This window comes from Micropterus salmoides, unplaced genomic scaffold (assembly GCF_014851395.1).
Source record: "Micropterus salmoides isolate LMB-PRFRI ecotype aquatic unplaced genomic scaffold, ASM1485139v1 Ms_hic_scaffold_9, whole genome shotgun sequence".
NCBI lineage: Eukaryota > Metazoa > Chordata > Actinopteri > Centrarchiformes > Centrarchidae > Micropterus > Micropterus salmoides.
In genome coordinates, this window is record NW_024044681.1 from 1 (window position 1) to 24,131 (window position 24,131).

The 24,131-nt window shown below is 39.9% G+C and overlaps 1 protein-coding gene across 1 annotated transcript; it reads right to left on the reverse strand.

The window, feature by feature from the left end:
• Positions 1–13,498: 13,498 nt before the first annotated feature.
• On the reverse strand, positions 13,499–21,801 carry LOC119896109 (arg8-vasotocin receptor-like). Its single transcript, XM_038709593.1, has 2 exons — positions 20,513–21,801; positions 13,499–15,562 (listed from the first exon to the last, which is right to left on the reverse strand). The coding sequence occupies exons 1-2, from the start codon at positions 21,480–21,482 to the stop codon at positions 15,279–15,281; spliced, it is 1,254 nt and encodes a 417-aa protein (XP_038565521.1). The 5' UTR covers positions 21,483–21,801; the 3' UTR covers positions 13,499–15,278.
• Positions 21,802–24,131: the final 2,330 nt, after the last annotated feature.

Here is a 24,131-nt window from a genome sequence, read left to right on the forward strand (position 1 = left end):
TGGACTGGCAGAAGCTGAAAGTTTCAAACATGCCTACTTCTAGCTAACTTTTACATCAAACTGTTACTTTTAGCTAACTATTTTGTTTATGCATTTTGACAATTTAGGCTACTTTTACTTAACTATTTCAACAGTTTTCCATCACTGTGGGCCTACTTTAGCTAACATTTACATCAATCTGTTAATAGCAGCAAACTGTTTTGTTTATCTATTTTGACAATTTAGGCTACTTTTAGCTAACTATTTCACTGTTTATCTAATACTTTAAGCCAACTTTCAAAAGTTAACCATAATTAAAACTATTTTACCATTGTCATTATTTAGCTATCTATTTTAACAATTTATAAATTTATGACTTTACTAGGTTACTAATATGTATATATTTTAATCACATATTTTACTTTAAGCCAACTTTTTCAATGGCTTTACCATTACCTTACATAAGCTGTTACCATTTATCCCTTATCCATTACTTTTAGCTCACTATTTCTTCCATTTATCCACTTTTAGATTATTGGTAAGACTCTCAAATCCAGCATGTAGTGTTCAGCTGCTGACTCAATATGTGGATCTATTTTTATCAGTCAAATCACTGATTTGCACCTTTAAACCTAAACATTGAGTGAATTATTGAAGCTGAAGATGCAAATCCTAAATGAAGTCACAGAATTATCCTTTTAGCGCCCACACAGGATGCAGCTGACTCTCTTTGGTCTGATCAGATTATGTGGGCATCTTTCCACAGGACTGTTTATTGTCACATGAGGTTGAAATTACAGGTTGTTATAAATGAGAATCTGATTGCAATTTAGTGGTTTATCTAGATTGGATTTTCCACTGGCAGATAAATAAACTTACGAGGCTGACATTTGGGCAATCATTAAAAAGTTTATATGGTTCTCATTGTTTCCCACTTTGATGATTTTTATAGACATTTCGTCATGTTATAGCAGAAAAAGTACAGATGTAAAGTAATAATTAAATGGAATGTCATTTATTAATGTTAATAATTAGACATGTGGTCTTACTGCAGTCAGTTTGCAGTGAGACTTAGACCGTTTACTGACATTACAATATGTGAGGAAATACTCCATGGCAAGGGTTAAATTCAAAGATTTATTTTGTGGTTTAGCTTGTTAGCATCAGAATCAGGTTTATTGCGAAGTAGGTTTATGGTTTTCACATACAAGGAATTTGATATATTAGTGCATAACAATAAACACTGAAAGAGAAAATAAATTTAGAATGATAGAGCTGTGCAATTCATGCAGGAATGTGCAAAAATTCATAGTATGAAATAAAAGGAGTATGTGCAATATAGAGATTATGTAATGCACTGAGACAGATGTTGAGACTGTTAATTTATAACATGTAGTGGTTATGGGATGGGATAAGAGACAGTGTCAGTGGGGGTCCCAGGCCTTATTGAGGAGCCCAGCTGTCGGTGGGAAGAAACTGTTCTTGTGGTGTGTAGTTTTGGTCCTAATTGGACTGCAGCCTCCTGCCAGCTGGGAGGGATCAAACACCAGAGCAGGCCCAGTACCACAAGGTGTCTGAAGAGGGCTTAGCCCCCTAAGTGGTGTTTTTTCATCATGTATTTATAGAAAAAATAGCAAAAACTGTTCATTTTTGTACCTATTCTGCTGGTTTGGCGTGTCAGAGAATTACTTTGCCAATAATACAATTTTAGGCTATTTGCATAGGTGTATGATAGCACTGAAACGGACTGTTGGAGATCGATAGAAAGACAGACAGACAGAACACGTCCCTTAGTTTTGATTTTTTGCCTGTTTGCTTTTTGTGGTTGGAAATAGATTTCCCGTCCTACTAGCCAAGCCCACACCTGCTTGGCTTCAGTCATTAAGCAGAAACAGAGTACACGTTGGTATGGCTGCTGGTCTTTAAATTGGTTTTACTTATTTGAATTTCCCTGTTTTTTTTATTCAGTTAGCTGTCAATTGTACTTTCTTTGCAGTTTATTTCCCTACACGAAGGTCTAAATACTTTGAATTGAAAGCAATATGAGTCTAAGAATACTGGATTCAGCTTTAAGTCATCCTCTGGCTACCTAAAATATCTATACCTTTGTGCTCCTTTTTTCTTTTCTTAATTAGAGTGAAGGGGAGGTCCACTTGTCCTGTCCTGTTTTGTTTCTATTACTGGGTTTATGTTTTTGTGTAGTATGGTTCTAGAGGAGAAAGTCAATTAGTTTCTCTAACCCCAGCCCTAAAAATGAAGAAATGTAGGAAAGAGCAAAACAAAGTTGTGATGATATTATTAATATGTTGCGTTTTATCTTGTATTTGATGTAAAAGTAATACTCTTTAGATACAGAGACATGAAAAAGTCATTATGTGTGAACTGTCTGAAGCAAGCTCGTTTTTCAGAATGATTAGCAAACAGTTTGGAGAAGTCAGACCTTGTTCTTGATCGTAATCTTTTTAGGGAAAAGATAATAGTTGTAAAATTGATGAGCACTGCTGTCTAGATCCAATATCAGTGTGCATGTTTATGTTTATATTATTTCTGTATCCTGGGTTACAGTGTTTCCGTGTCCCATGTTAAGCTGCACACTATTTCAGAGGCTTTACCACCCTGACAAGAAAAACCTTTTAATGGAAACACGTGAAAAATGTTTTTAGTATCCAGTGACAGCATCTTATCACTAAACCTCCTGCAAGCTGTCAGAAAACTCTACTGATGTCAATTCTTTCATGTTGTTCAAAAGAAGGTTCAGTGTTCGGCTACTCTGTGTTATATTACAACTCCTGCCTTCATGCCGCTGGTTGTCATTATCCTCCTGCCAGTCATGCTTTACATTAACCTCCTCACGTAAGCTCACAGTGACACGCAAATGCCCAACACCACCGCCTCGAAACGCGTTCATCAGGATGTCTCCCAGATGTGTGAGTCTTACGCAGCATCAGCTCTATGTTGCGTTTGCAGCATCAAACAGAAAACGAAATGTCAGAAATGTCCTGCTCTGAACCTGCTTTGATTCTTCTTGGCAGCTTAATTTCCTCAACATATACTGTATAACTTTAAGTGTATCATTTTAATTAAAGGGACACCTCTCATTAATCTTACTTTATGTTACTGTGCATGTCCCTGGGGCATGTTTGGAGATGATTTACATAATTTAAAGACTAATTAAAATGTGCACAAAGTGGCTTTTTAACAATTCAAGCAGGGTTGATGGTTTAGAAAAGTGCCAGCTGCTTTTCTACCAGTGGTGGTGGAATAAGTATTCAGAGTGTTCATGAACCGACTCACTGTTTTAACCACACCCTCGACCTTGTTTTGGTGTATGGTATTGAAATTGAACATTTAGTGGTGTTCCCACAGAATCCCTCTTTATCCGACCACTGTTTGATAACTTTTGAGTTTGTATTGCTGAACTACTCGCCATTGGGCAAAAATTTCTATACAAGATGTCTGTCTGATAGTGCTATAGCTAAATTTAAGCTCTAAATACATTATCTAGTCACAAAGTAACGGAGGACTCCTATGCTAATTTCAGTCCCTCCCAAATCGATCATCTTGTTGACAGTGCTGCAGGCTCGCTGCGAATGACACTCGACTCTGTAGCCCCTCTAAAAAAGAAAATACTAAAACAAAGACGGTTAGCTCCATGGTATAATACTGAAACTCGCAAATTAAAGCAAATATCACGGAAACTTGAGAGGAATTGGCGTTCCACCAAAGTGGAAAATTCTCGTTTAATTTGGCAAGATAGTCTTAAAACTTATAGGAAGGCCCTCCGTAATGCCAGAGCAGCGTACTACTCGTCATTAATAGAGGAAAATAGGAACAACCCCAGGTTTCTTTTCAGCACTGTAGCCAGGCTGACAGAGAGTCACAGCTCTATTGAGCCAAGTATTCCCATAGCTCTCAGTAGTTACGATTTCATGAGCTTCTTTAATGATAAAATTCTAGCTATTAGAGACAAAATTCACCAAGACCTGCCCTCAATTGGCACCGACTTATCTCTTAACTCAGGAACCTTTGAAACAGCTGTAGAACCAGATACATGTTTAGACTGTTTTGCTTCCCTCAATCTTTACCAACTAACTTCAATCATTTCTTCATCTAAACCATCAACCTGCCTCTTAGACCCCATCCCGACTAGGTTGCTTAAAGATGTTTTACCCTAAGTCAGCACCTCTATACTAGATATGATCAATCTATCTTTATCAACAGGCTATGTACCACAGTACTTTAAAGTAGCTGTAATTAAACCTCTTCTGAAAAAGCCCAAACTTGATCCGGATGTTTTATCAAACTATAGACCTATATCTAACCTTTCATTTCTCTCTAAGGTTCTGGAGAAAGCAGTTGCTAAACAGCTGTGTGACTTTCTACAGAGCAATAGTTTATTTGAGGATTTTCAGTCAGGATTTAGAGCTCATCATAGCACAGAGACAGCACTGGTGAAAATTACTAATGACCTCCTTATTGCATCAGACAAAGGACTTGTCTCTGTACTGGTTTTATTAGATCTTAGTGCTGCATTTGATACCATTGACCATCAGATCCTATTGCAGAGACTGGAATATTTCATTGGCATTAAAGGAACCGCTCTAAGCTGGTTTAAGTCCTATTTATCAGATCGATTTCAGTTTGTACATGTTAACGATGAGTCCTCCATGCACGCCAAAGTTACTCATGGAGTTCCTCAAGGATCTGTCCTTGGACCAATCCTCTTCACTTTATATATGCTTCCTTTAGGCAATATTATCAGGAAACATTCCATAAGCTTTCATTGTTATGCAGATGATACTCAGTTATATCTATCGATCAAGCCAGATGAAACTCATCAGTTAGCTAAACTTCAAATGTGCCTTCAGGATGTTAAAACCTGGATGAGCTGTAATTTTCTTATGTTAAACTCAGATAAAACTGAAGTTATTGCTCTGGGGCCTAAGCACCTCCGTGACGCATTATCTAAAGATATAGTTTCCCTGGATGGCATCGCCTTGGCCTCCAGCACCACTGTGAGGAATCTTGGAGTTATCTTTGATCAGGACATGTCGTTTAAGTCCCACATTAAGCAAATTTCAAGGACCGCCTTTTTTCACCTACGTAATATTGCGAAAATCAGGAACATCCTGTCTAAAAATGATGCAGAAAAACTAGTCCATGCATTTGTTACTTCTAGGCTGGATTACTGCAATTCCTTATTATCAGGCTGCTTGAAAAAGTCCATTAAGACTCTTCAGCTGATCCAGAATGCTGCAGCACGTGTTCTGACAGGAACCAGGAAAAGAGATCACATTTCTCCTGTTTTAGCTTCTTTGCATTGGCTTCCAGTAAAATCCAGAATAGAATTTAAAATCATTCTTCTTACCTACAAAGCTCTTAATGGTCAGGCACCATCTTATCTTAAAGAGCTCATAGTACCTTACTACCCCACCAGAGCACTGCGCTCCCAGAATGCAGGGTTACTTGTGGTTCCTAGAGTCTCCAAAAGTAGACTAGGAGCCAGAGCGTTCAGCTATCAAGCTCCTCTCCTGTGGAACCAGGTTCCAGTTTGGGTTCAGGAGGCAGACACCATCTCCACATTTAAGAGTAGGCTTAAGACTTTCCTCTTTGATAAAGCTTATAGTTAGGGCTGGCTCAGGTAGTCCTGAACCATCCCTTAGTTATGCTGCTATAGGCCTAGACTGCCGGGGGATTTCCCATGATGCACTGAGCTCCTCTCTCCTCTACTTTCTCTCCCTCTGTATGCAACCTTATCCCATTATTGCATGTTACTAACACAACTTCTCCCCTTTCTGGTAGTCTTGTGCTTTCTCGTCCCTCTCCTCTCTCCTCCTATCACTTCCTGCAGGTTTTCTGACTCTGGAGCTGTGGAGTCTGGATCTGTGGCTGCGGGTCGCCTGCTGCCCCCGTGTTCCTGCTCGACACCCTCTACTGCAACGACTATTGTTGCTAGTCTTATTGTTATTATTGTTATTATAATCATTAACATTATGATGGTTACCATTAACACTATTATAAATATCTGTACCATTTTTCATTTAGTTTATAGCAACATTACCTTCGCTGTCTGTACCTCTGTGTGTATATTGTGTAGGCTGCCTCCCTCCCCTCTCTCTCTCCTTACATCCCTCTCTCTCTCTCTCTCTTTCTCTCTCTCTCTCTCTTTCACTCTCTTTCTCTCTCTCTCTCTTTCACTCTCTTTCTCTCTCTCTTTCTCTCTCTCTCTCTCTCTCACCCCAACCGGTCGAGGCAGATGGCCGCCCACCCTGAGCCATGGTTCTGCTCGAGGTTTCTGCCTCTTAAAAGGAAGTTTTTCCTTGCCTCTGTCGCCTAGTGCTGCTCTTGGTGGGAACTGTTGGGCTTCTGTAAATATCATCACAGAGTACGGTCTAGACCTGCTCTTTTATGAAAAGCGCTGTGAGATAAATGTTGTTGTGATTTGGCGCTATATAAATAAAATTGAATTGAATTGAATTGAATTGAATAGATAGACAAAAATATATTGTTCAGTGTTTTTGTTGTCTTTATATATTATTTATTTATTTTATTTTCAGGGACAACCCACATTGATCAGCAAAACTGTAAATGTCAGACGAAAGGAAAATTTCCAACTGCCAGATATAAAATTTGCCTTTTAAACAGCAATAAAACTATTGATGTCAAATTTGAACAGGAGAAAGCAAAACATGAAGCAGCCGACACATATTGCTCAGAGGGAGTCACATATTAGTAAATAGTACCAATATTTAACTCATGTAAAAGTAAGCAATTTAAAAAATTTAAAAATACTCCGTTCTATGTAAAAGTACATAAGGATTATCAGTCATATGTATTTCATTATCAAAAGTAAGTCTCTTTTTGGATTATTATTAATGTCTTAACATGTAAAATGTATCATATGTTATAGGTTTATCATGTGTGTTGTGAATATTTCCCTCTTAAATAAAGTAAAGAAGAAAATAATGTAGCATTAAATGGAATTATGCAAGTAAAGTACATGCATGCCTCAGTAAACGTGTTTTCCACCACACCTTCCCATACATTTCCTTTAGTACACTGCAAAAAGAAGATCAAATATTTAGATTTATCTGACAACGATTAACACTGAACGTTAATGATAAATGTGGATATTGTCGGCTTTCTTTAGCCTTGTCTGTTTCGTCCCCGGGGCCTGAGGTCTGCGATAGGGAAACCACTTCCTAAATGCAAAAACACATGCCACACAAACAGTGGAAGTTCTTGATTTGCACATACGTGACATTTAGAGAGCCTCTGTCTTATAGTTTGGTGCCTTCAAAATGAAGCCTTCCCGCAGGGCCAAGGAGGTTTTGTTTTCTGTTCCATCTGTTTGTCTGTTAGAGAGCAGGATATCTGAAAAAGGTCAAGAAGGAACTAGTGTTTAGGTTTTGGCTGTTTTAAAGGTATCTTGAACATTTGAAGATGCACACTTTTTTGCTTTTTTGCTTGTCTTTTAAAGTATAGAGACGCATGTTAAACTTTTAGTATAAAACATCTTATTTTCTGTAATTTCCTAACAGTTTTCCAGGAAATGTGCTGGGAAAGAAAATATTTCACCTTGTAGTAATTGTAGGGAAGAAAGTTGTGTTGTATTTATAAGCACTTGACTTTCAGAGGAATTTACTTGAGAGAAATGCTTCTTTAAGGAGACTAAATAAGTCTCTATAAGTCTACATCTTGCGCTCTGGGAATTTGCAACTTTTTATAGCATTTTTTTTATGAGTTTTACCTGGTTAAATAAAGGTCAAATAGATGGAACATTGCTTCTGATTGCAAACCCTAACTCACTCGAAAGAGGGCAGAATGATCCTATAAACCCCATCTAAAAAATAAAGAGAAGTACCGCTTGATCAATACTGCAAAAGGTGTTTGTGTAGGCCGACGCTTCTCAATGTGAAATCTCCAAATCAAACTAAGTGTACTACATTATTGTAGTGTTGCTATTTATGATTCCATTAGTTACTAAGGGAATAGGGAATACAGTGGGTACGGAAAGTATTCAGACCCCTTTAAATTTTTCACTCTTTGTTTCATTGCAGCCATTTTCCAAAAATCAAAAAAGTTCATTTTATTTCTCAGTAATGTACACTCAGCACCCCATCTTGACAGAAAAAAACAGAAATGTAGAAATTTTTGCTAATTTATTAAAAAAGAAAAACTGAAATATCACATGGTCATAAGTATTCAGACCCTTTGCCGTGACACTCATATTTAACTCAGGTGCTGTCTATTTCTTCTGATCATCCTTGAGATGGTTCTACACCTTCATTTGAGTCCAGCTGTGTTTGATTATACTGATTGGACTTGATTAGGAAAGCCACACACCTGTCTATATAAGACCTTACAGCTCACAGTGCATGTCAGAGCAAATGAGAATCATGAGGTCAAAGGAACTGCCTGAAGAGCTCAGAGACAGAATTGTGGCAAGGCACAGATCTGGCCAAGGTTACAAAAAAATTTCTGCTGCACTTAAGGTTCCTAAGAGCACAGTGGCCTCCATAATCCTCAAATGGAAGACGTTTGGGACGACCAGAACCCTTCCTAGAGCTGGCCGTCCGGCCAAACTGAGCTATCGGGGGAGAAGAGCCTTGGTGAGAGAGGTAAAGAAGAACCCAAAGGTCACTGTGGCTGAGCTCCAGAGATGCAGTCGGGAGATGGGAGAAAGTTGTAGTAAGTCAGCCATCACTGCAGCAATCCACCAGTCGGGGCTTTATGGCAGAGTGGCCCGACGGAAGCCTCTCCTCAGTGCAAGACACATGAAAGCCCGCATGGAGTTTGCTAAAAAACACCTGAAGGACTCCAAGATGGTGATAAATAAGATCCTCTGGTCTGATGAGACCAAGATAGAACTTTTTGGCCTTAATTCTAAGCGGTATGTGTGGAGAAAACCAGGCACTGCTCATCACCTGTCCAATACAGTCTCAACAGTGAAGCATGGTGGTGGCAGCATCATGCTGTGGGGGTGTTTTTCAGCTGCAGGGACAGGACAACCGGTTGCAATCGAGGGAAAGATGAATGCGGCCAAGTACATGGATATCCTGGACGAAAACCTTTTCCAGAGTGCTCTGGACCTCAGACTGGGCCGAAGGTTTACCTTCCAACAAGACAATGACCCTAAGCACACCGCTAAAATAACGAAGGAGTGGCTTCACAACAACTCCATGGCTGTTCTTGAATAGCCCAGCCAGAGCCCTGACTTAAACCCAATTGAGCATCTCTGGAGAGACCTGAAAATGGCTGTCCACCAACGTTTACCATCCAACCTGACAGAACTGGAGAGGATCTGTAAGGAGGAATGGCAGAGGATACCCAAATCCAGATGTGAAAAACTTGTTGCATCTTTCCCAAAACGACTCATGGCTGTATTAGATCAAAAGGGTGCTTCTACTAAATACTGAGCAAAGGGTCTGAATACTTATGACCATGTGATATTTCAGTTTTTCTTTTTTAATAAATTAGCAAAAATTTCTACATTTCTGTTTTTTTCTGTCAAGATGGGGTGCTGAGTGTACATTACTGAGAAATAAAATGAACTTTTTTGATTTTTGGAAAATGGCTGCAATGAAACAAAGAGTGAAAAATTTAAAGGGGTCTGAATACTTTCCGTACCCACTGTAGTTACAGATGCCAAAGACAAACAACCCCACCCCATAAATGAGTCAATCAGAGGAAGAAGAACAAAGGAGGTCCGTTGGGATTATGGAGATGTACAGACAGACTGAATGCAAAGAAGTTAGAGTGATATAAAGAAAGATAGAGGCCACTTAAATCCTTGGCACAGGATGGGACTCCACCCGAGGTTGTAAATGATGAAAGCTGCACCATTTTAAAGACGCCGGTCTTGCTTTTGCCACATTCATCTGCACTTCCTGTCTTTAACAATGCACTTCCTTTTCCCAATTTCCTGCATAAGCTCTATTATAAACGTCTCCCCGTGGACAATGAGACTGATTCTTAATTGAAATTCAAAGCAGAAAGGAGGCTGGAGTTTGTTACAGGGTAAAAAAAAGGAAATTATGGTTCCCATGTGGACAAACATTTTATTCACCTTAAAGTGCTCTAGTGGGTTTGCAAGTTTTAGACCATTTACTACAAATTGTATATAAATTGCTTTGTTGATACTACAGTATATTTTCTATGGCATACCATTAGTTTTTAGATTCAAGTCTTAGCCATTCATGGTTTCAGGTCATTTCATTACAGTATAATATAACCTTAAAAACCTGCTTTAGATAGATAACCTTCCCTCACAGGGAACATAACAGCATCTTTATTGTCTAAGCACATAATTTATGTGCGTGTCCTTGTGTAGTAGAGGCTGGAAACTTGGTAGCTTATGGATTTAAGCATCTTATTTAGCTTAAGCCCATTAGAGAAGAAATAGCAAAATCCTGTAATAGCTCATCAAATGGGCTATTTTGATTCTGTTCTTGTCAGCTGATCGTATTTTCTTTTCAAACCTGTTTTTGTTGCATACATTTCTTTACATTTTGGTAAATTGTAACCATTAAAAGTATGCTGAATGAGCTATTAGCAGTTCATGTTTGCAACGTGCCCATGGATATACAGAGAGCTATCACTGGAGATTTCAGGAAGTTGCTGGACCCAGCCAAGTAATTCCAAATAATACTAAGCAGAGCCAGGCAATCTATCTTATACCTCCTGCTTCAAGGAGTGCTAGCTATGCAAAGTTAGCCACAGCTTCATATTTACGTTTGCTTTAATAATCAGAATCAGCTTTATTGCTGGCAGGTTTACATATATGAGAAATATGCTTTAGTGTTTTGGTGCTAAGCAATAAACATGGCAGGAAGAAAAATATAAGAAAGATGAAGATAGAGCAAGTACTGCATGTCAAGTAGTCATAAATATAAAATAGCCAATAAAAAAAATGCATGTATAATATGTTGCTGTTGGGATGTGCAAAATATGACATTAGGTTGGTATTGATCTTATCTGTTTTTATGTATCTTACAGTTTGATTGGCTTAAAGTTAGAATGAAAGCCTAACCAAGCTCACTTTGAACCTGAAAATGTCATTTCACAGACAGCATTTTCATGAAATCTGGAAGGCTTCACCTTCTGAGCAGGTTCAAATTTGGGAGTCAAGGACAGCAGAGGTCTAATTACCATTCAACCTCATTACCATTATTTATCAGTGTAATATTAAGTATTTTTGTGTTTCTCTGTCCACTCAGCTGATTCACATCAAGTCCTGAATTACCTGGATTTCCCCTGAGATCCTTGTCCTGTGAGATCTGCTCTGTGTTTCAGTTTACATTCACACCACAACTAATTAAAACTGAGATATAGGCTATATGTGTACTAAACAAGTATTCATGGTGGAAAAATATTTTCTATCTGTTACTTATCATTTTTATTAGTCCATTATCATATTCCTTGCAATGCGACTTGCGGTCTGAGCGTATATTGAGGTGTGTTGGAGAGTTTAGAGCTAAAGTGTCAGGGCACCGATCGCCCTGTCAGACAGACAGAGAGAGTAAATCTGGTAAGTAAAGCGTGCTCTAAAATTTGGAGGTTTGGCAGATTATTCATTTCTTAATGTTTAAATGTACTGTACCCTAGCGGAGAGAGAGAGAGGGACGTGTGAATCTGTACAGATGTGTAGATAATCATCCAACGAAGGTTAAAATCAAGGGCAACTGGACTTAGTTGAAGCTACTGGAAGACGTTTCGTCCCTCATCCAAAGGACTTCTTCAGTTCTTACTGACTAGTAGGGAAACTCAGCTATTTAACCTCAGTGGGGTCATCGATACCGCTGGTTCGTTAGTGTTCCTGGTTGCTGTGACGACAGTCGTTAGGACTACCTGTGGCCAAGACTATGACTATATGACCTGGATGACTGACAATCTTCACAGACATGTAGATAATAATGTGTATGAAGTACAACGCAGACTCAACAGAGTCTCTGTAAAGAGTACACAAACAGTGACCGCCATCTCTGAACAGAGGTTGAATGCACATTGTTAGATCTGCTTTATGATACGCTCGACTCCTGCATGAAATGTTTGTATTCTGTCTGCGCTGCTTTATTATAAACTGGGAAAACCTACTCATCTCTCCCGTCTCACTCCCTCTTCCTCTGCTTGCAGTTCTCACGCATTGGTTCAGTGTTGTTGCCTGTGGCTGCTTTGACAAACAGTACGTTTCTGTCTGGAAAACGTTGTAAAATCATTGTTAAGAACTAATTGTACTGGCCATTCAAATTTAAGAAAAAACATGAATGTCCCTCAGCATTTAGTATGTCATCATTACAAAGACTGAGTTTCTCTCAGCACCACCAACTCCAACTGACCCTAAAACTAATCAACCAACCCTTAGCGGACGGAGGAGAGGACAAGTTAGAGTTCCTTTAACCACCTCTTAGGTTCAGCGTGGGGTTCAATTCAGCCTCCAGGCTTTCAGTTTTCCTGTAAAGAACTCAGAAGGTGGAATGTGTGATTTCAGCACTGACAGCTTTTCATTTCTCTCTTCATTTCCAACTCAGTGGAGAAAGAAAATCATCCGCACACCCATATCTGTGCAAACATCTTTTTTTGATTAGTGAGCTTTCCAGTTTAGAGATCATTTTCAAGTCAAGAACAGGTCAGGCCTTTCATTTCAGACAAATCAAAGCCAGACACTCAAAGCCGTCATCTTTTCAATCAGAGATGAGCCAGAGCAATCATAGACCTGCAGTACATCTTGAGCTCTGCGCTGCACATGGAAGGAATCTCGTTTTTTCAACAGTCCCTGCTTTCCTGTGTAAGTAAAAATGATCACTGCAGCTCCCCTCTGCTTCAACTCACTGTTTATCTGTCCGACCAACAACTTTACTGTTTTGGTTCAATCTCAGCGCTCTTATGATGTTCTTTTTAAAAGAAAAGCTGTAAAAACCCACTGTACACGACCTGCTCAGCAGCATACAGCAGACAGACACAGTTAGAGACTAGCTGGTGAACACAGTGAAGCATTTAGCAGCTAAAGAGCTGATATTTCCCTTCAGGAAATAACAAATATAATAAATACTAAAACGCTTAAAATGACAATACTTACATGCTGATGTTTAGCCGATTACATGTTTACCATCTTAGTTTAGTGTGTTAGCTTGCTGGCATTTTGCTAAATAGCACTAAAGTACAGCTGAGGCTGATGGGAATGTCATTAGTTTTGCAGGTATTTGGTCAGCAACCAAAGTTGAAGGGGATATTATTTTCTGCACCAAATTTCTTTGCAGTCCATCATATAGTTGTTGAGACATTTCACTCATGACCACAAACTTCAACTTCACGATGGCGCAACAGGAAAAAGTCAGGGGATCAACAAAATCAGTAAGATTTGTCCTCTAGGCACCATGAATGTGAGAGCAAAAATTTATGGAAGTCCATTGAATAATTGTTGAGGTATTTCAGTCTGGACCAAAGTGGCGGCATGGCTAAAAACTGACGCAGCTGTTGCGTAAGATGTGTATGCAAACAGAGAGACAGTCACATCATATGAGGTTACGAGGAATAACATTTATCGTTCTTTACTTCATGTGCAATATAGTATAATCGAGCAATATACAGATAACAGAATACATTACTTTGATAAAAACGATCTTTACAACATCTGGGAATCTCTGAAGAAGCTAAACGAGCCAAAGCTGTTGTAGACCCCATTACGGAGTCCAATGCAAAGCAACACATGTGTGTGACAGCGTGTGTGTTTGTGTGCAATCATAAAGACAATTAACCAGGTTTCAATTTCAATTCACAGGGTTAATGTTATTTATATTAAACAAAGTGCAATTTTAAATATCATCAACATACATTGAACATTAAATTCTTTATCTTTATCACTCTCCTCTATTGACTTATGATAATGTACAAGTGAATAAGCTCACATTAACTTTTATATGACTGTAAAAAGAGTTACAGTTCGGGACTTTTAAATTATAAACTACAAAATATAACATGGCACAGAAGAGATTGTGTTAAAGAAAGGCACAATCACAATGGACCTTCAGACCTCTGGAGCTGAAACAAATACAGGATTAAATAACATTTTTTATAGGTTTTTTTTAATAGAAATTCGCCGGCTCCAGCTCCTCAAATCTTTGGGGTTTGGACTGATGGTCGGACACAACAAACGACTTTAATATGTAAACTGGATTATTGAAAAAGTGCTTTTTTTTTTAGCCCGTCCTCACCACAAGAACGGCCGTACAGGTCGATTGTTCAAGCAGCTTGTTACGACCCACATTTAGGTTTTCTCATTAGGCTTCGACTTCTAGTGGCCGTGGTAAGTATGACTGGAGTAAATTAAGTTAGGTGATGTAGTATAAAGAGCCAGGAAGTTTGTGGAAGGGTGTGGATGGATGAGTCAAACACACAAAAGACTTTCACACAGGAGAATGAGTCAAGTTAAACTTACATAGGTGACATTACTTTGGTGGTTAACCAAGAAGTTTTGTTGCCTAAAAGTAACCAAACTGAGACAGTTTCACAACATATTTAACATAGCGTGACTCATGTCCGTTCGGCACGCCTGTCTCTGGAGTCGTACTTTCTAACGATCATACATGTCGTTAAGGTCTGAGGACATGTTGGTACTTTTCACAATTTGCTGACATTTTACAGGCAACGTGATTAATAAAAAACTGAGGAAATAACTGGCAGATTAATTGATATTAAATTTAGTCTGTACCTTTCAAAAGTGCAGTGACTCTGTGCTGGAAATACATTTATGTGCATGTGTTTTTGAGGAAATATATGGATAGTTTAGATGAAGTGAAAAGCTTAGAAAAACTCTTCACATACCACACACTTATCTTTTTATCTGAAGTTAGCTTAGTTTTTCAAAAGTTCACTCACTGACTAATCTCAAAATCTACAGGAAACACTCCCATAGGGCCCGGGTTTATAAGTATACAGGCATTTTTTTAATATGTTACACTAAAGAAATTAAATTACAGCAGAGAGTCAAGACCAGCATGCTAACAGCTAAAGTTTAAGTGACTGCCCCAAATCTCCAACCTGGCAGACTAAAAAGACTTATTTTAAACTCTTTTTTCCTCAAAGCCATGTGAACCTAAACAAACCAACACCTAAAATTGCCACAGAGTAAACTTTCCCACTCTGGATCGGACCAAAGAAAACAAATTGTGGGTGTGACTGCACCCTCAGATGAGGGTCAAACCTTCCTTCGCTGCAACAAACCAGCAGATTAAGAGCAGATCATGTTTTCAGTGCTGTCTTCGTGAACAAGACACACATCCAGATGGTGTTTCCGGTGGTCAGGATGCAGATGGGCATTGCTGACAGTTTTTGGTGGTGGGGTTAAGGTCTCTGAATGGCTCTGAAAGGCGTGGACCCTGCAGGCGGGACAGCAGGGTGGTTCGGCGCATGCTGCTGTCCGAATCCTGGTGGCTGAACCTGTTCTTCAGCCGGCGGCAACACGGCAGGCTGCTGGCGAAGTCAGAGAGGAGGTTGCCGCTGAAGATCATGTAGATCCAGGGGTTGCAGCAGCTGTTGAGGCTGGCCAGCAGGGCGGAGAGCGTCACGGCGGCGTTCTCAGAGTCTGCAGGGAAACAGAAAGGCACACTCTGAGATGTCAACAACTAATCTGAGGTGTTTACACTTTGTCTTGAGGGAAACTGTAGTGCTCACTGAGCTGCCTGCTGACTGTTTATTCTCCCCTCCAGGCCCAGTTTGACCCCGTATATAAGGGATTTAAAATCCAACAGAAATCAGTTGCAGACAGACTCCTCTATTTTCCTGGTATAACAAATATACCTTCCTATACACCATGCTGCAACAAACAATTATTATTTTTATCATTACAGATTCATTTTTTTCTCTGACCGCTCAGCGCAGGTCTGTCAATCGGTGGGCTTGTAGTCGAAAAGATACACTACATTAAAAGGGTTTGGAGGGTGGTGTGATCTTTCTCTTTCAAAAACCCAAAACACAACAGCAAAAGGGTATTAAGGGCATTAAACTGTGTGTTTGTCGGCTCTTACGTAAGATGCAGACGTTCACCAGTACCTACATTAACGTTAGTAACCGAGTTCAAGAGGAGGCATCAAAAATATCTTCACATTTGACAAGAGATTTTGATGTAAAAATACACATATTTTGCTTTTACCGAGAGAGACAGTTTTTGTGGCTGGAATAGAATTTGATCAAGTCTTTTTGGATTTAAGCTTTTAGCGCTGCAATTTAACATGTCCAGTTGTTTTTATGCCATTCCTCTGAAAATTTATTCATGTGGTCAAAGCGGTGACGTCCTTAATTTATGCATAACTTTAAACCAAGTGGCCATTTGATGCAATTCAACATTGTTCAGCTTTAATTGTTTTTGTGCCAATAAAAAGGACGAGAACTCAGTGTTCCTCTGAAAATGTTTTCATGTCATGTTTAAATAGTCCCTGAAAGCAGAACTTGGACCGTCATGAGTCAGTAAAACTCTCTTCAAGCCATAATGAAATTCTTCAGGTGGGTGGGCAGCTCCTTCAGGCTGACTGAGCAGGTTTTTGCAGACTTTGAGGCGGCAAAGTAAAATTGATATCTCCCCCTCCATCATTTGAAACTCACGTTGCACTGATTGCACATGTCAGTTTTAATAAAATGCCAAATATCTGTGTTTTTTATTTATTTTTTGGGATCAGGTTAGCCACATGCAAAGTTTCCAGCTGAAACCTTTTCACTTTTGCACCACTTTTTCACTCACTTATACACCTGCTTTAAAAGAAATAGTTTGAAAACGTGGAAATATTTTGGTTAGAAACGTTGCATGTGGCTCAGCTATGACAATAGCTGTGCGCCCAACTTTGGTTCCAGCAGCAAGAAGGAGAAGGGGGACATACACAGATATTTGGCACTGCATCTATAATAATAAATGTTCAAAAACGTTTGATTTAGAACTTAATTTTTCTATTAAGATATTTATTTTGTTGAGGAAAAGGGACTGAAATGAGATTTTACTTAATTTGTTTATAACAGATTTTATCATAATTGTTTTGAATGTTCTACGTCAGATTTGTGAAGTGATCCACTAATCCACAATCAGCCTTTACACTCAAAAGAAATAATGATTTGACATTTATCGTGATAATTATTGATATTGATTGATATTCAATTTTTTATCGTGATAACGTTTTTGCCATATCGCCCAGCCCTTATTGGGACATACTAAATTTGTTTCTGGCCTAATAAATAGTATTGGTTTTGGAATGTACCCCTGATAAACATTATACCAGCATGTTCGTAGGCTAATGTTAGCTCAAGGTAATGATGGCGCAACAGGAATAGTCAGGGGATCACCAAAGTAAACACAATTCAATGGTTTGCAACTTACAATATTTCCAGTGTGACCCGGACGTTCCTGAAGAGCAGTTATAAAGCTCTATGTAACAGCTCCAGCCATCACCAACAACATGGCATGCGTGCACTTTTTGAAAGAAACCATTATTAGCTTCCAAATCAAATAGTAAAAAAGGAAATCCATTAGACTTACGCGATTAGGGTGGATGAAATCTTGGATTTTATTTGTGCAGGCCAGTGAAGTGACGGAGCGCACTTTAGAGGTGACGGTGTTATGCCGAGTTTTGCATGCCTGCCGAGACTTGCATGCACCTCCAAATACTGCTTTTAAACGCTACAATATCCTTCGTGGGGTTCATCAATGGTGATAAATGATTCAAAGTATATGTTTTTTGAATGTTTAGAGTCGTTAATATTTTATTACACTACAGTAGAAGTAGCATTCATTGAGATTCAGCAAAAAGATGTGGTGATTACCGAGTTTAATCAATGTGCACAGCAAAGTGTCTGAAAAGGACCTTAAGAGGTGGATGCAGAATTTGGCAGAACAGATGTTGTAGGCTACCTGCAACATCTTTTCGCAGCATAAATGAGCGTTACCACTGGGAAAAAAATCGGCCCTGGCATTTTTGGCCCAGGCGGCCCACCAAAATCGGTCGGTCACCCCCCACCGATACACCATCCTTCCATTTAAGGGCTTATATTAGAGGTGTGAAACATAACATTGCAAGAACATATTTTAATAGGCTTATTATTTACAAGAAAAAAAAATTTATTGAAGAAATATTCAATAGGGAGGTCTGGGGGGTCCTCCCCCAGAAGATTTTGAACATAATTTCCTGCATTCTGAAGACATTTTCTGCACCAGGGAAGCACAGAATTCAGGTGACAGAATATAAAAATATCATGCAGTAATCAGTAGCTTATTATTGTTTTTAGCTTAAGTTACTTCTTTTGGACAACACAGAGTTTTCTTCTATATTTACATTGCATTGCAGGCTTATTGTGCAAATAAACCTTTTTCATAGCATTTTTATTTAGCATAACATAGCACTTCTTGGTGCAAGCTATTTTTCAGAACATTTTACACAAATGCTTCCAAAAAGTGGTGGCTACATGTCCCCAGCGTCCCCAGCGTCCCCAGCGTCCCCAGCGTCCCCAGCGTAAACGACCCTCCCTCCCTGCAGGTTGAGCTCCTCCATGCTTACCGCTTACTTGCGGCAAAACGCAAGAAACAGAGCAGAGAGGGTGGGGGCTAGTAAGAGATGTGTCAGTATAGAAAATTACCCAATGGGCCCCTGTCCTGCTCTATGGGCCTGTCCTTGGCCCATTTTTAAAAACAGTTATAAATATATGAGAGGCCGATTAGGGTGAAAAACAGACGCACACGCACTGAAAACTGTCACTCACGCACTGACAATGTGCGCACATACACTGAAAACACGGAAATACTGGCACATTCACATTGACAATGTGCACATACACACTGAAAATGATCATACATGCACCAACAAAACACCAAGCAAACGCACTGAAATCAGGCACAGACACACTGAAAATGTGCGCACACACATTAAAAAGGGCACACACCACCGACTGTGCATGCACACACACTGAAATATGTGTACATCCACATTGACAAAGTAAACACACACACTGAAAATATTCACACCACACAAACTTCAGAGTAGGATACAGGCTACTTGTCTGTGTGTGTATCTAAGTGTGTGAATGTGAAGTCATATCAGTGCCTCTTTCATTGTAACAGGAAGTCACCGATGCAGCTAGCTAAATATCCATGGTCAAAATACATGCAGAATGTGTATAATAAGATCAGTAAATCATTGCATGTTGTAGATCATAAAGTGAAGTGTTGTAGGTTTCATGTGAATAAGAAGACAGAGATGAAGTTTATAAAATATCTGAAGGTGAGGAGCAAAAATTAAATGTGACATACAATAAATATCCCTCCCTGTAGGTTTAGGGATGCTGAACTAAATATATAAATATAATAAATGATTAACTGTTCATATAATTGCTTAGATAAACAATCTCTCTGAACAAGGAATACCACTCGCACTGAAATCCATGTTTCATTATGTTAGCTGTGCTTTTATTTTGAAGGTTAGGACAGGAATCTAAGGCTTCCTGTTACACTACAACAGCTTCCGGGCGCACTAAAATAATTTTACACGCACACACTCAGATACCCCTGTATTTCAGTGTATATGCGCACATTGTCAGTGCGTGTGTGACAGTTTTCAGTGTGCGTGTGTCTGTTTTTTAACGTTTTCACCCTAAACGGCCTCTCATATTAATACATAATTTAGTTACATCAGCCCCAAAGGTGTGTTGGCCCGCAGGGCACTTTGCCCAGTATGCCAGATTACCAGTCCGGCCCTAGTTACCACCCAGGAGGTACATGCAATTCTTGGCAGGCCTGCAGAACACCAGAGCTCAAAAGGCTTAAACTCAGAGGTACTGGATCAGCACTCCGGCTAGCTCTGACACAAATTAAGCACTGGATGGCACCCACTTGTCACTCTAAGTGCGAAGTCCTTAATTATGCAAATCTTTAAACTTCACTTTAGGAGCCAGCATCAAGTGGTCATTTCATGAACTGCAATTTTTGGCACTTCCGCTTTAGCTTCATTTTTCAAAACAAGCCTTTACTTTGAAAACCTCTATGCACCCTCAGATTGTGCAGGTATTTAAAGACCTGTGGTGAGAAACAGGTGGATACGTTTTTGTGAACCACTGCTGTTTTTTTCATCAAAGCCAAAAAGTTAGCAGTAGGCCTTATCCTAATCTGAATAGTTAATTAAATACTTGAATAAATGCGTTGAAGATATATATGGTGATATTTTCCCATGTCCCTAAATAATCAAATTAACTAGCTGGCATTATCTCATATGCTGCATAATTGCTCCTTTGGTCTGTGAAAGCAAATAAAAGTGACCACTCTTTAAAGTCAGCTGTTGATAAAATAAAAAATACCTTCCCATTCGGTTCCAACCCAGATTACTGACTATGTAAGGTAGATAAAGACAGATTTTTTGGTAATCTTTGCACTTTTCTTGTGACATACTGGATAAGTATTCCTCTTCAGGCTTGTAGAAAATAGACAAATGAACCAACATGACAAACATAAACCACTCTCACTTTAATTGACTGTGTCTCGCGGCCGACAGAGCAAGTGACTTACCGTCCCAGGAGAAGGTCTGGTCCCACACTGACCACATCTGCACTGTGAAGAAAGGCGCCCAGCACACCACATACGCCAGCACGATCACAAAAGTCATCTTCACCGTGCGTAATTTGGCGCGGGAGATGGTGCTCACGCTGCTGACCGAGTTCCTGCCCAGGACCCCACTATCTTTGGCCTCTGCCACCGCGCCAGTGCTCTTCCTCTGAGTCTTACATTTGAGGTTCTTCCAGATAGTGCGGCAGATTAATCCATAGCAGAAGACCAGCACGATCACAGGCACGAGGAAGATCCCGGCCGTGATCCAGGTGATGTAAGCGCGCAACCCCCACGGCTCCATGAAGTGTGCCCAGCAGTCGTAGACGGCCGAGTCGGGGTGCACCTCGCTTAAGGAGAAAATGAAGTATTGCGGGATGCTGAGGACCAGGCTGCACGCCCAGGTGGAGCCGATCATAATGTGCGCGCGCTGCGTTGGCTGCTGGAGCGTCTGCAGCGGGTGGCAGATGGCGATGTAGCGGTCAAGGGTCATCATCACCATCATGTAGGGGGAAGCGAACATGCCCAGCACCTGCAGGTGCTTCACAATGCGGCACAGAAAGTCCGGCCCGTAGAAGCGGTAGGTGATCTCCCAGCAGAGCTGCGGCAGAACCTGGAAGAACGCGACCACCAGATCCGCCAGGCTCAGGTGCTTCATGAACAGGTGCATGCGCGACAGTTTCCGCCGGGTTTTGTGCATGGCCAGCAGCACGCTCACGTTCCCCACCACCGCGGCGAGAAACGCGAGGCTCAGGACGGTGATCTCGATCTTGGCCACCTCCTCGTTCCGTCCAAACGGGTCTGTGTCGTTTCTCTTCCCGCTGATGTTCCCAGCAGCCGCGGCGGCACCGGTCTCCAGCTGCTGCGTTAAGTTGAACTCCGCGGTGCAGTTTCTGGCCGTGATGTTGCCGGAGTTCTCCGAGGAGAAGAGCATGGTGGCCGCGTTTGCTCCGGGCGCACGGAGGTGGCTGCCCGGCTGTGCGCTACCGTCACCACCGAAGATTGTGGCTGTCAAACTCCGCGATTACTCCAACATGTACGGGATGATCTCCGGGTTGCACATGGATGCGGGAAGAGCGCAGCGGTCAAAGTCATGAACAAAATGAAAATCCAATTATTTTTCCCCCTGCGGCGCACAGTAACTCCTGGTTTGAATCCAAACTACACTGCAGCAGATCCAGCCTCTTTTAAAGGCTGCTTTCCCCGCGACCAGCCCCATACCCACACACTCAGAACACACACATATACCCCAACCCTGCACACACACTCTTCTTCTTTCCTCCCACCCACTTACCACACAAGATAAAGTGAAGCCTGCAGAGAGATATCCCCTTAGTGTGTGGACAGAAGCAAAAAAATCCTTTTATTTTACCCAGAAATTTAATTATAATTAGAAAAGGATGAATGTGAAATGCCAAATCAAAAAGAATAGACATTTTCTTTCTTTCTCAAGCCTTTGCGTTTTAGCTTTTATATTTTACATTTCAGGATCTTAAATTTTGCTTTTCATTTTCAAATTGCCATTTCACAAAATGTTTCTGATGAAAGAGAACCAAACTATGGCTCAAATCCTTCATTCACAGGCTGCAGTGATCAGTGTCTGTCTGTGCTGCATCTTTCCTCAGCACTCGGTGTCACAACAACAAGATCATTATTTCAAATGTCAGAACAGTCAATCATCAAATAACGATATTAAATTTAGCCTACGATAAAGGAGAGAAAAGCAGCAAATCCTCAAATTTAAGAGGCTTCATAATGGCTCTATTGTCACAGTAAATTAACTAAATTATTTTTCTGCACAAACTGCAGCCATAGGAACACCCCATGAATACATCTAAAACATGCTGCAACACTGCCTAACACACCCCCCCATGTTGATGTAGCCTTCCATCTATTCTGACCATGAAGTGTGTGTGTGTGTGTGTGAGCAGCATTAATGTGTTTATATGGAGATAACCTCAGCGCTTATTTACTCAGCACTGAGGGAGTAACCAAACTCCTGCCTCGCTGGCTGAGAGTGGAAAACTCCTGCAGGCGGATATATAAGAAGCATCAAAGTTACAGCTTCCCTTCAAAAATCCTCTCAAAGTTTTCCTGACTGTAATCACCTGAATTTATCTCTTTAAGCAGCCTATATGTTAGTTTTTAAAAAATCTTTTTAGGTCATTTACCTCAATGATTTCCTTAAAATCCAAACGCATGTCACTGAATTAATTACATGAGTAACAGAGAATAACAGTTTTTTTCCATGTGAAGAGCTGCTTTTTTCAGCTCAGTGTGAAATTTGACATTGGAACTTTTTTTCATAAAGTCTGTGCTTTGGAACAAGTCAAACATGTTTGTGTTAATCTGATGGATGGAGACATGCTTACAACAATAGGCCTATTTAAGAACCAACTTGACAAAAATAAACAACACCATCAGGAGAGGAAGATAAAAAAAATAAGACAGGCTGTTTTATGACAGGTGCATACTGGTATTCTGCTTTGGTACACTATTAGCTTTGTTTAAGCCTATATTGTTGCACATTTTGGCAAATTGTCCCCATTTAAAGTATGCTGAATTAGTTATTAGCTGATATGTTTGACTGTACCTGCAGATGTGCAGACAAGTATCACTGGATTACTGGACACTGAAGAAAACACGATGATTCTCAGACAAGATCTGAAGTGTCTTTTTTCTATTTATTTATGGACATTTACTCTCAATGGACTTCAAAGATAATTAATCTTGGCGAAGTATAAGTCACACTGAATGATATCAGTATGTGTTTCACATCTGAGTGTTCTTAGATCTGACTGAGTTATGACTCAGAGGAGTATGATTTTTGACTCAAATTCACCTCACGTAGTGTCTTTAGCTCCGCTTCAACTTTGCAGTGGGAGATTTTTATCTTTGTCCTGCTGAATGTCTACTACAGACTATAGCCTGTAATTTCAACATGGCTAAAATGTTCATAACAATCAGTTACATTACTGAGAAGCACAGTGAGTATTTAATCCCTACCTCCTCCTGAAATGTTAATCCCATTAGAATACCTACCTTTTCTCACCTAAGAAACACAGTTCCCTAAAATTATAACGCAAAGTGAAAATTTCTAAAGCAAAAGTCCGAAATTTTGGGAAATAGTTTGATAAGAATCTTTTAAGATTGATACCATACCACTCCCGTGTTTATCTGTTACTGGATTGCTTTGATACTGAAGAAAACATGATGATATACAGCAGCTGGTTATCTTAGCTTACCATAAAGACTGGAAACATCTGTCCAAACATAAAAAAGTCACCTACCAGCACCTCCAAAGCTCACTACCTGACATGTTCAATATCTTATAAACAGTCCGGCACATAACCCCTTTAAAACGACAGAAGGTTGTTTTTATAATTCAGATTTCCCCCTTTTTTCTTTTAGAATAAAATTCATTGAGTCCTTGTAAACAAACAATAAAAACAGAACGTTTCCCACCGTCACCTCACACTGGAAAAAAGCACATCATATGTTCTTGCACTCGCTGCCTTACAAGGCCTCAACCTATTATCTTAATGTTCAATCTATATGCAAGGATTGGAGAGAGGGATTTGGA

What these genes read in the sequence shown, in the direction of transcription:
- LOC119896109 (XM_038709593.1), bottom strand. Translation starts at nt 21,482, where the DNA reads ATGCTCTTCTCCTCGGAGAACTCCGGCAACATCACGGCCAGAAACTGC. An exon ending in CCAGACCTTCTCCTGGGACG is followed by an intron (nt 15,563 to 20,512) that starts GTAAGTCACTTG and finishes GTTTCCCTGCAG; the next exon opens with ACTCTGAGAACGCCGCCGTG.